Source organism: Pogoniulus pusillus, chromosome 2, assembly GCF_015220805.1.
Source record: "Pogoniulus pusillus isolate bPogPus1 chromosome 2, bPogPus1.pri, whole genome shotgun sequence".
Lineage (NCBI taxonomy): Eukaryota > Metazoa > Chordata > Aves > Piciformes > Lybiidae > Pogoniulus > Pogoniulus pusillus.
This window is the reverse complement of record NC_087265.1, coordinates 50,391,186-50,403,568: the sequence shown is the minus strand read 5'-3', so window position 1 is coordinate 50,403,568 and position 12,383 is coordinate 50,391,186. Positions and strand designations below refer to the sequence as shown.

Genomic DNA, 12,383 nt, shown 5'->3' with positions numbered 1-12,383 from the left:
CAGCAGGAGGTAACCTCACTGTTAAAAATCCCTTCAAGACAGAAAGATCATGGTGGGGGTAAGGAAAGCCACAAAAAATAATAGCCTGACCTGCTTGCCAGCTGCATCAGTATTCAAGTAGAGTTTAAAGTACCTTTGTGGGACTTTAGAGTGTTGGAGGTTCAGACTGGCTTCTTTGAACAAGTGTAATATGCACTCTGAAACAGACTTGTCATCTGCTTGTTTAAACTTAAAAGCAAAACTCAAAAACAAACAGAAGCAAAGGAAAGGTACAGGAAAGGCCTCAGAATCAGTACTAGACTGCAGAGTGTCTTCTGGAAACTGATACTTTGAAATTCTTGCCTTCCTTCCTAATGCGTTGAAATATCATGAAGTCATGCAGGCATCTCTAAATGAGGATTTCAAGAATACAGTTTTCATAGAGGTTAACTTGATCACCAGCACAGCACTGGAGAAAGCTGATCTAACAATATTTCACTTACATAACTCTTCAAAGGAAAACAAGAAATACAATTCCACAAGTAGCAATGCCAGTTAAGAACACAGAAAGCAAATTGTTTTTTTTCTTTCCTTCCATGTTTTTTCTTAGATAGTCTTCCAGAAAAAAAATTCTTCCCTCGTCTTCTTTTTTAAAAGCAAATTTTCTAAGTAGACATATTTTAGAGTGAACTTCCTCCTACATGAATCTAAGCTTTTCTGAAACCACTCAAACGGCTTTAGCAGCAGAGGATTACTTCTCCTGAATTTTGGAGCTATCTAAATGGTATCCACTTGTTTTGTCTTGTTTGTCCTCTTGAATTTGTCCATTCCCCTTACCATTTCACAGGGCAATACTACAGCATGAATTTAGGTGTCTGCATTTGAAAGAACTTTGGACCAAGCACAGCTTCACATTTTTCATCTTCTTTATGTCCTTTCCATGTAGTTTCCTCTATCTTCACCTGCACAAAATCACAGTTTGTGTAATGCTGTTTTAAAGGAAGAAAATAAAACACACACACACACACACACATTGTATTGCTGAACACTATATACTAAATATTTTTCCAACAGCATAACAGAAATTTTGGCCTACTGATGGTTGAACAGGTAGGGAAGGCTGAACTTTTATGGCTGCCATACAAGCCACCTTCAAGACAAAACAGATGAACCCATCCAAGAGCAAATGCAGCTTCTGCTCTCAAGCCATTAAACAAACACTGCCTTTCCAGGGATCAGACTGACATCTCACCAGTCCAGTCAGTGCAGTATTAGAGAACCACACTCAGTTGCTTCTGCATCAGTCCTCTGAATCCAAATGCTCTTAAAATCAAAAGGGGAAGAGGGTATTTGACTTGCCTTAGTATCAGTATGTATCTATTTTGATAACACTTTGAATTTCGATTTACTTCTGAAACCTTGCTATTCAAGAAGAACATCCCCTTCAAGTTGACTTTTTATTTCAGGCTTCTGTTCCTTTAAAATTCTCCTCTTTTTATTTTGCTGCTCTTTTTTTCAATATCTACCAGAAAACTTGTTTCTTCCAGCAGAAATGTTGACTGGTGGGCTTGGACTTTCATTGCACCCGCTCTGTGAAATTCTCAGGGAAAACCCCTCGGCATTGGTCAAGTTCCTTATGCTGGATCCAGTCAGACTCCTTCACACCCATCAGCCATCCTTCATCCTGAGGGAAAAGACAGATCAGATGTGAGCAGGGATTTTCCTTAGAGTGCAGGCCAGAGAGGTGTCAAGGCACTAACAAAGCCATGCTCATATCTGTCTTGGAAACAATCCAGGAAGAGGATGGGAGAGAGGGAAAAAAAATGTTTCCATTCCCCCTTAAACAGGGAGAAGACTACACCCTGTCTGAGTTGGTACCAAAAACTCCTATCTGACCCAGAGTGCCTAGAGACAATGAAATTGTAAACAACTATTAAGTGAAATACAAACATGTCATAATTTAAACTCATTGAAACAGAAAAAGTTCTGCTGAAGAAAGTCTCTAGAGCTGCAAGATAGGAGTCACCCCTGCCTGGATCAGTCAGGGCACATGGATGATTAGCACTTCAGAGAGGTTGGTACAGACAAAGTGAGACTCATTTGCTATGCTGAAATTCTGTTCTGTGAGACCTGAGAGCTGGGGAGCTCAACCCATCTCCCCAAAATCCAGCAGCTTTTTCAGCTTGATACAAGGTGAGGTTGGCAAAACTCCCAAATCTGTACTATACATAAGACTCAAGATCTGTCACAAGGGTCCTCCCTAGCCACCCTATCTATACATCTATAAACATGGATAAATTTTCACTGCTTGGTAGACCCTGGCCAGGAAGAGAACCAGACTTCCCACCCTCTGTCTGCTAGCACTGAGATTTCTGCTCCATCCAAAGTACGACAAGAGAAGGTTGAACTACTTGCAGTTCAGATGTGCAACCACCCTATTCTTCATGCCTTGGATCTGCTACCACAGAAGCACTCCTTCGGTGTCTGAATATATCTACTCACGTGAGTTATTTGCAGTGATGCAGCCCATAGGATGAGGTTGTAGCACAAAGCAAGATCGCTGCATGGGGGACTGCTGCCTCCAAACTTAACAGTCAGAGCAGGTAATTGGGTTTGGAATCAGCAGTTCCCCATGCAGCATCCATTTCTTTGGGCAAAGCATGCACCAGCCTCACTTAGCGATGCGTAATCACATTCAACTACCTCACTCGCCAGCGCTGAAGTACTCAGATGCCCTGAGCTGTGGAGAAATAGGGCATGCATGTGTGTGCTTCACAGTTGTCCTGACATTTGTGCTTTCATGGAACTGAGAGGCATTACCTGGGCCAAGCAATGTCTCCCTTGAAAATTCTTCAAAGCAGTACCTGCACAGTGCAGAAGTAAAGCAGCCCTCACTAGGGGTGATCCATGGGGTGCATACTGCTTTCTACTGCCATTCTGCAGCTTCTGCCCTCTGTCCTGTTCTCTCCATGTTTCTTGTAGCAGCAGCTCAGACCAGCCATTGTATTCCAGTTCCCTGCTCCCTGCAGACTGTACAGTTCCCCACTTCCTGAAGGTTCAGGTAGCCTTTGCTGCTGCCTTAGAGTTGAGCATTCAGGGGATGTGATGAGAAAGGCATGAGACAGGAGCCCAATCTGCAGCAGCCAGCTGCAGAGGCTGCATAAGGACCTACATGCCATAAATCAGGAAATGACTAGGCAGAAGATGCTGGGCCCAAGTGTTTGGAAGGCAGCTTCCAGCTCACAGCATGGCAAATGCAAAAGCTCATCCCTTTGCATATAGCATCTGTGCCATACAGCATGCATTACTCCCACTTCATCTTGCTACAAAGGGTCTCCTCAGCTGTGGGAATTAGACACAAGGACCCAGACTAACCTTTGCCAACTCTGAACCGTGTCACTTGAAGCGCCAGTTCAGAAGCACTGCTGTCCTCCACTCTTGCTTCTATCAAGAGAGAGGAATCCAGATCTGGCTGATGCACCCACAAACTGACAACTGAGCTGCAAGCTGGGGACATGGATCACAGTCTATTATCCTAAGCCTGTTCCACTCACATGCGCAGTTCTCATGCACATGTTAACAGCTAACAGTTTCTGGCTGCACACAGTCCACGTTAGGGAAATGAGTTGTGGCACAAGATACACTGTAGGAAGGTTAGAGGGCTTCAGTACAGCTACAGCATCATGTTAGCAACACTCAGAGCTCACCCTCTGCAGCTTGGAGAGTCTCGAGTTCATGGCTGTTGCACCCACATCCAGCTAGAGTGCAAACACAGGGCATTGAAAAACTCTGCTCCACAAATGCCGCCTCATACCACAGAAACCAGGGGAGCTGCCACTCACTTCCCATCCAGAAAGCTGTCTGAGGAAGAAATGCTCACAAACGCTTCTGCGGGGCAGTCCCGCGCAGTGACGAGTCTTGTCTCCAGAAGGAATCTGTCTCTTTCCCATACAACCCTTCCCCCCAGGCACACCTAGCTCTGCAGGAACATTTCACAAGCAGCAGCAAGATCTACCTCTGTAATTCACAAAGCCACCAGCTAATCCACAACAAAGAGGATCCACATCTTCTACTGCAAGTGAACTACATCACCTTCCCTTCCCTTTACTCTTTGTAGAATCCAGATCTTGTCTGGGCATGGCCAAACTCAAAGAGCTGGGGACTACTGATTCATTTCAGAGAATTCCCTTCCTTTTCCAAACAAAAAACCCGGAGACATGAGCAAGAATTTTATAATATCACCACCTCCTTCAGACAGTGTAGTAAAACTGCTGCAGACTTTATCACCCAGAAGTCCTGAAACACAGCAAGTGAGGGGGTTTTACTCAAGACTTCTGGAAATAGGTCGGATTGAAGATAAGCATCAACGATTAAATTCAGTTTGGAGACTGACAGTAAGACTGTTCTGTAAAGCTGAGTTATCTGCTCCAGTCTTTGGCTCTCCTGCCACCTGTTGACCAAACACTGTCCCAGCCATGATTATGCTCAACTGCAACACATCACCCACGGCAAGAGGCTCTCTCAGAACTCCACCATTCCTCAAGAGAATAAAATATTATCGGAAGCCGGTCACTCCTGGCTATGCCACAGTGTGCACAGTTCATAGGGAACGTCCTTCAAGCTTTGGAGCAAAGTTCAGAAGGCTCTGTTGGGGTCCCTGATGAAGGAAGCCACTGTACTGGCTTAAATGCCCTGATACAGGCAGGAAGCCCTGGCTATTTCACATGCTTTATGCATGATAAAGTATTCACTTTCCAGTCACAAGCAGTGTCCTCCACTCTGCAGGAAGCCAATCTCAAGCCCAAGGACAATCTGTTCTCTGGCCAGCTCCCAGCCACAAACTGATGGCTCAACATCCAGCCAGCCAACTGTTAGTGGAGGAAGCAGCAGCTTTGGAAATCGTCTTGGCTCCTCTCAACCCAGACTCACACCTTGTCATCCCCACTTACCTGCTCCTCAGGGTTCTCAAACGGAATCACAAGCACCACATCCCCAGCCTTCAGCTGCAGCTCATCACTGTCAGTGGCTGTGTAATCATGCATGGCTTGAACCTATGGGGAAAGAAGAGCTTAGGTGAGGCCAAACTTTTTTCACCCAGTTCTGAATGGGCAACAAGGCTTTCCTCTTCACTGATCTGTTGGGTGATCCAGGTTGGAAGACACCTTTGGAGGCCATCTGACCCATCCTGTTGCTTGTCACATCTGTGGCAATAACCATTCTGCTCCATGGCTACATGCTTGCTCATACAGCCTGGAATGCAGCTCACATTTGCCACAAGGGTATCCTGGTGAGTCTCTACTTCTTATGCACCAGCACATCCCCATCCTTACTTAATACGGTTGAATTACCATGGTATGGGTCTAAAAGTCTCACAGGGTAAAAAGACTGGATTCACTTGAATGGTGCCCTGTACTCTTCCTACAGCTGTACTGCAATGTTATTGGAGCTTACAGTCTCCTATTTCTGCCACAAGAGTGTAGGGAAGAGAATCAGTGTGGATCTTCAAGCGATTATATTCTACCCTATTTTTGCTTTGGTAATCAGGCTAATTCCTATCAATATCTCCATCACAGCTTTTCTGCTTCAAACCACAGCTCTCCTCTTCAGGCACTAAAGTCTGTAACACCATCTGTGAACAGTTCAAATGTGTTTGTTCTTCAAGGCTGTGTCATTCTTCTCCTCTTGGTGCCCAACTCCCGGAACAAGACAACTTAGAAGGTAAAATGATGCATGGGCATGACTAAAGCAGAAGAAAAGCATTCCTACGGCAGGAGACCATCATGTCTCTGGGCACTGTGCATCCGTGCTGGCCTGCTCTAATCCTGTCATTTTTTAATGTCCATCCTGGCTTTCCAATTTCCTCAAACACAAAGTTCTATGTCCCTACTGGTGTTTCCAACTCTTCTTTATTTGCCACTTGCATCAAAGCTTAGCCTATCTAGTTTGGAGCACAATTTCTTATCTACTAGCCAGACTTTGTGACTGACACTACCACAGCACCAGAAATAACTGCAGAAGAGAGAAGCAGGGACTTTGCTATACAGCACACCAGGCATTTAGACACTGATGCTCCTACATATCCTTCAAGGGATCTGGAAGTGCATGAAGCAAACTGAAGGAGGCTGAGGGTGGTAGGCCAGAGATAGGGGTAAAACCAGCAGCCCAGCTGAAGTGCATGTACACTAATGCATGCAGTATGGTAACAAACCAGAGGAGCTGGAAGCCTTGGTACAAGAGGAAAACTATGATATTGTCGCCATCACAGAAAGGTGGTGGGATGACTTGCACAACTGGAGTGCTGTGATCAATGGCTACAGACTCTTCAAGAGAGACAGACAGGCAAGGGAGAAGGGGTGGAGGAGTGGCTCTGTATATTAGGGATGCTCTGGATGCCATGGAGGTAGAGATTAAGGATGATCAAATTGAGTCCCTATGGAAGAGAATTAAGGGGAAGGCCAAAAGGGCTGACATCCTGGTAGGAGTCTGTTACAGACCACCCAACCAGGAAGAAGAGGTTGATTTATTACTCTTTAAGCAACTAGAGGCTGTCTCAAGATCACCTGCCCTTGTTCTTGTGGGTGATTTTAACCTGCCAGACATCTGCTAGGACTTAAATACTGCAGAGAAGAGGCAGTCTAGAAGGTTCCTAGAGTGTGTGGAGGACAACTTCTTATCTCAGCTGTTACCTCGTAACAGCCTACCAGGGGTGCAGCCCTGCTTGACCTGCTGCTCACAAACAGAGAGGGGCTGGTGGGGGATGTGGAGGTCGGAGGCTGCCTGGGGTCCAGTGACCATGAAATTACAGAGTTTTCAATAGATGGAGAAACCAGGAGAGGCACCCACAGAACCTCCACACTGGACTGCCCAAGGGCAGACTTCAGCCTATTTAAGGAACTAACTCAGAAAGTTTCCTGGGAAAGAGCCCTTAGAACAAAGGGGTCCAGGAAGGTTGGAGCTGCTTCAAGAGACAACTCCTGCAGGCGCAGCAGCAGCTGTGCCACTGTGCCGGCAGAGGAGCCGAGGAGGGAGGCAGCCAGACTGGATGGGCAGGGAGCTGCTGAAGGGATTAAAGATAAAAAAGAGAGTGCATCACCTTTGGAAAAGAGGGGAGGTGTCCCAGGAAGAGTTCGAGGATGTTGCTAGGTCTGGTAGCAAAAATAAAATTAGAGAGGCAAAAGCCCATTTGGAGCTTAGGCTGCCACTGCTGGTAAGGAGAATAAAACATGTTTCTCTAAGTATATTAATGGCAAGAGAAGGGGCAGGGACAACCTCCAGTCCTTATTGGATGCAGAGGGGAATACAGTAACAAGGGATGAGGAAAAGGCAGAGGTGCTGAACGCCTTCTTTGCCTCAGTCTTCAATAGTGGGACATGTTGTCTCCAGGACAGCTGGACTCCTGAGCTGGCAGATGGAGTCAGGGACCAGTAGAGTCTCCCTGTAATCCAGGAGGAAGAAGTAAGGGACCTGCTGGGCCACTTGGATCCTCACAAGTCCTTGGGGCCGGATGGGATCCATCCTAGGGTGCTGAGAGAGCTGGCAGCTGAGCTGGCCAAGCCACTCTCCATCATCTGTCAACAGTCCTGGCTCACTGGAGAGGTCCCTGAAGACTGGAAGCTGCCAATGGGATCCCATCCACAAGAAGGGTGGAAAGGAGGAGCCAGAAAACTACAGAGCTGTCAGACTGACCTCAGTGCCAGGCAAGGGCATGGAACAGGTCATCCTGAGTGCCATCATAAAGCACCTACAGGATAGCCAAGGGATCAGGCCCAGCCAGCAGGGGTTTAGGAAGGGCAGGTCCTGTCTCACCAACCTGATCTCCTTTTAGATCAGATTCCTGCCTGGTGAATGTGGGGCAGGCTGCGGATGGAGTCTACCTGGACCGCAGCAAAGCCTTTGACACTGTCTGCCACAACAAGCTCCTGGCCAAGCTGACAGCTCATGGCTTGGACAGATTCACTCTGATATCAGCCAAGAACTGGCTGCAGGGCTGGGCCCAGAGAGTGGTGGTGAATGGTGCCACACCCAGTTGGCAGCCAGTCACTAGTGGTGTTCCCCAAACATCAGTGCTGGGCCCAGTCCTGTTCAATGTCTTTATTGATGATCTGGACGAGGGGATTGAGTCCAGCATCAGTAAGTTTGCAGATGACACCAAGCTAGGAGCAGGTGTGGATCTGCTGGAAGGTAGCAGAGCCCTGCAGAGGGACCTGGCCAGGCTGGGTGGGAGGGTAAAGGCCAAGGGGATGAGATTGAACAAGGCCAAGTGCTGGGCTCAGCACTTTGGCCACAACAACCCCAAGCAGCACTACAGGCTGGGGCCAGACTGGCTGAGAACAGCCGGGAAGAAAGGGACCTGAGGGTACTGGTAGAGAGGAGCAGTGTGCCCAGGTGGGCAGCAGAGCCAATGGCATCCTGGGCTGGCTCAGGAACAGTGTGGCTAGTAGGAGGAGGGAGGTTATTCTGCCCCTGTGCTCAGCACTGCTCAGGCCACACCTTGAGTGCTGTGTCCAGTTCTGGGCTCCTCAATTCAAGAGAGATGTTGAGGTGCTGGAAGGTGTCCAGAGAAGGGCAGCAAGGCTGGGGAGGGGCCTGGAGCACAGCCCTGTGAGGAGAGGCTGAGGGAGTTGGGGGTGTGCAGCCTGCAGAAGAGGAGGCTCAGGGCAGAGCTCATTGCTGTCTACAACTACCTGAAGGGAGGCTGTAGCCAGGTGGAGTTGGTCTCTTCTGCCAGACAAGCAGCAACAAAACAAGGGGACACAGCCTCAGGTTGTGCTGGGGGAAGTACAGGCTGAATGTTGTTAGGAAGTTGTTGTCAGAGAGAGTGATTGGCATTGGAATGGGCTGCCCAGGGAGGTGGTGGAGTTGCCATCCCTGGAGGTGTTCAAGCAAAGCCTGGATGGGGCACTTAGTGCCATGGTCTGGTTGATGGCCAGGGCTGAGTGCTAGGTTGGACTGGATGAGCTTGGAGGTCTCTCCCAACCTGGTTGATTCTATGATTCTAAGCTGGGCTGCTGGGGAGTGAGATGTATCTCCCTTTCAACTTTCTTTCTCCATTTCAATGCAGCATAGCCCATGGCCATGATGAACAGAAGCAGTTAATTTATTTGAAAAATAAAGTCACCAGGAACTTGTTACCTCACTGTCACAAACTCACCTTGAAGAGAAATCCTGGGGGCATGTCAGCTCTTTCAGATGAAGCACCTCCTTCCACAGTGCCATTGACGGTAGCAGGGAAAGTTTCCACAACAACAGCAGGCAGAGAGCTCTGGTAGGCAGCGCAGTCAGGGAAGGGAAAAAAAATAAGCCAGTGAGAAAAGAGAATCCAAAATTGCAGCTCTAAGTCCGCCCTGGAGGATTCACATCCCCACCACACCCATGGCCCCAGCAGGCTTTCCCAGCACATGAGTCAGTGACACAGGCACTTCAAAGGACAGCAGAGACAGCTTGGCATGGCTTCACAACACGAATGAAGGGACAGTTCTTTCGCTGGATCTTCCAGAAGAGTTTCTCCATAATCACTGCACAGTTAAAATCCAGAAAGTAAGTCTGGCCTCTGAATAAGACCTTTGCAACTGCTGGAGTGGCAGAACTGTTTTTTACCAAGCAGCCACGCATCTCTTTTCGCAGCACAAACAGCATCCACATTTGCTGTATGACAAAGAGACGTAACAGAGAAAAGGGATTGCTGTCTCTCACGGTGCTTACCGATCCCGAATCGGCTTCAGTTTTAGAAGCTTCAGCTCCAGCTGTTACTTCTGAAACAACTGCTTCTGCTCCTGCATGGGCTGCTTCTGCGGACTACAAGACAAAAGTCATCCAGGGAGACAGTTAACACTCGTTGTGGCTGCGTGCTTGTGCAGAAAAGTGCAGCTCAGTTTGCCCAAGTGCTCTATGCTGCTGACAAATAGATGAGAAGCCTCAGAGTCTTAAAGAGGATTGTCTCCCTCTTTCTCTGCAACCCAGGAAAATGACAGTAAAGCCTGCATTCCCTCACTAGTCACACAGCAGGCAATACTGCAGAAGAAATCAACAGAGCACCAAAAAATCCTGTGCACCTTTATTTTCAGAATCTAAATCACAGACCTACTTCATACATGCCCAGTACCTATCACTATATAGATCGCCTACTTGTATGTGACTACAAATCCTCTCTCACACCAAGGAACAAGGATCTCTGAATAGGCTACTTCGCAGGACCAATAAACAAGAAATAACAGGACAAGGAGTAATGGGTTTAAATTGGCAGAGGGAAGATTCAAAGTAGATGTTAGGAAGGGGTTCTTTACAGTGAGGGTGGTGAGACACTGGCTGTGCTAGTTTGAAGCAAGCTAGAATGTTTTGGTAAAAGAAGTAGATAATGGGCAGTGAAATGAAAACAATTGTGCCTCTTCGCTCACAGTCTCACTGAGAGTTCTGGGAAGAAGAAGTAAAACATTCTCCATTTTGTCTTTCATTCTGCCTTTGCCTTCAGACCTAGTCACATCTCATTAACCTTGCTCCCACTAACCTTGCTCCCTAACCTCTTGGCTGCACCTCTCTTCTTTCTGAGAACTGGGGTAAGGTTGAGAGGGCCAGGGGAGGTGTTGAGGTGGTTTGAGAGCCCCTCCTGGGGACTGAGGTTTCTGGGAGGGGAGTTGTGCTTCTGTATTGTTTATCCTTTGTATATTTCTGTATATAACTGTATATTTTGTAAATAGCTCTTGTATATTTGCTGCTGTAAAATAAATAGCTTCATTTATATTCCCAGAGACCGTCTGAGTTAGCTGGGGCAATTCCAAAAGTGGGGGGGGGCAGGCAAGAGCCCAAACCATCACACTGGCACGGGTTGCCCAGGAAGGTTGTGGATGCTCCCCCCGGAGGTGTTCAAGGCCAGGTTGGATGAGGCTTTGAGCAACCTGTTCTAGTGGGAGGTGTCCCTGCCTACGGCAGGGGGTTGGAACTGGATGAGCTTTGAGGTCCCTTCCAACTTAAACCATTCTGTGATTCTGTAACCCAGCATCTACGTATTATCAGTAGTGAATTAAATGGAATCAAAAACTGCGGTAACTGTCACCCAGTTTGACTTTTGAATAGGCTCAAAGAGCTGTAAATGTGGATTCTATGGTGAATATCCTGTTACTAAGAATTTGCTATGAATATTGCACGAGTTGTGCGCACACATGCACACATTTGTGTAAGCAGAGAGGGAAGCTTCTAGCGCACAACAGCTGCCACCACCAGGGAGAGATATTCAGCACCACCTACAAATCATTGCCTGCTAGAGACTGTTCTGGAAAACCCGTGGATAGGGTTTCTGTGCACAAGAGCAGATCAACCAAACACCTCTGATACACTTCCAGAGGCTCAAATTTTTATTCTCCCTCACCTGAGGTCAGGCTAACTCCGTTTTACACAAAATTAAAGACCTTTATTTGTCCCTTCCAGAACCTGCAGCAATGCAGAAAGTTGATCTGGTAGCACCAATACTGCACGTCAGCCCCTGGGAAGACGGGTCAGGCAGCACCTGGGAAAACTCCTAACAAAAAAAGTTAAGGGTCTAATTTCCATTCCGAGTGTTTTCAGGGTCAGTGTATATCCATTTGCTCTCTACATCAGGTAGCACACACACTTCTTTGCAGAACTTAACCAGAAACTCAGTTTCTACTTGCACATTAGAGATTGCTATACAGGGATTTCCCATTTTCAATACATAATACATCAGCTGTAGCACATCCGCATTTGGTAAACGCATCTAGCCCTGAATACAGCCACTTTCAAAATAAGGCATTGTACCAGATCACTTAATGTAGCAATTCTCATAGTCCCAACTCTGCAAAAGCCTGGGGTAAAGTACTGACCATGACAACCCCTAACTGCACACCTATCTACGCTCTGGCACAATGCTCTAAGTAGGTTTCTCGTAACCGATGCAATATCAAAACATAAGTCCTTGATTCAACAAAAAGCTGCTACATTACCTTCAGCTGCTCCAGCGGTGCCATTTAACACACACTTTCTTCTCCTAGCACTTCTTTCCCCATGTCTCATCATCACCATGTCTACAGGCCTGTTCTGCCAGAGGATATCATAAACAGCAGAGCTGTTCCCATCCTGCAGAGGATTCCCACAGCAGCTTTGGTAGTGCAAGGGTAAATGCACGCATATGAAATGCTACAAAGGATTCTCCTGCTCAGTAAAATTCACTCCCAGGTTACTTTTTATCTGGATTCAGCAGAACTAGAACTGGGCTGGATGACAGTCCAACTCCATCTGGCCAAACATAAAAAACACCTGGACAAGAAAAAAACCCCTCAACCTTAATTCCTTTCTTCACAGCTGTTGATTTGCAGAACCAGTATGTAATAACTACAGAAATGCAATCTAAATTAATCCCCTGTATTTCCACAAAGGGCATTCTTATGCCAGCT

The 12,383-nt window shown here is 47.1% G+C and overlaps 1 protein-coding gene across 1 annotated transcript in view; it reads right to left on the bottom strand.

Annotated features, from left to right (window-relative positions):
- Window positions 1–887: 887 nt before the first annotated feature.
- The window catches only part of BIN1 (bridging integrator 1), a 109,929-nt gene continuing 98,433 nt past the window's right edge, over window positions 888–12,383 (bottom strand). The window contains 4 exon segments of the mRNA XM_064165767.1: window positions 888–1,663; window positions 4,929–5,030; window positions 9,131–9,241; window positions 9,682–9,774. Coding sequence (XP_064021837.1) covers window positions 1,556–1,663; window positions 4,929–5,030; window positions 9,131–9,241; window positions 9,682–9,774 — 414 coding nt within the window. The 3' untranslated portion in view covers window positions 888–1,555.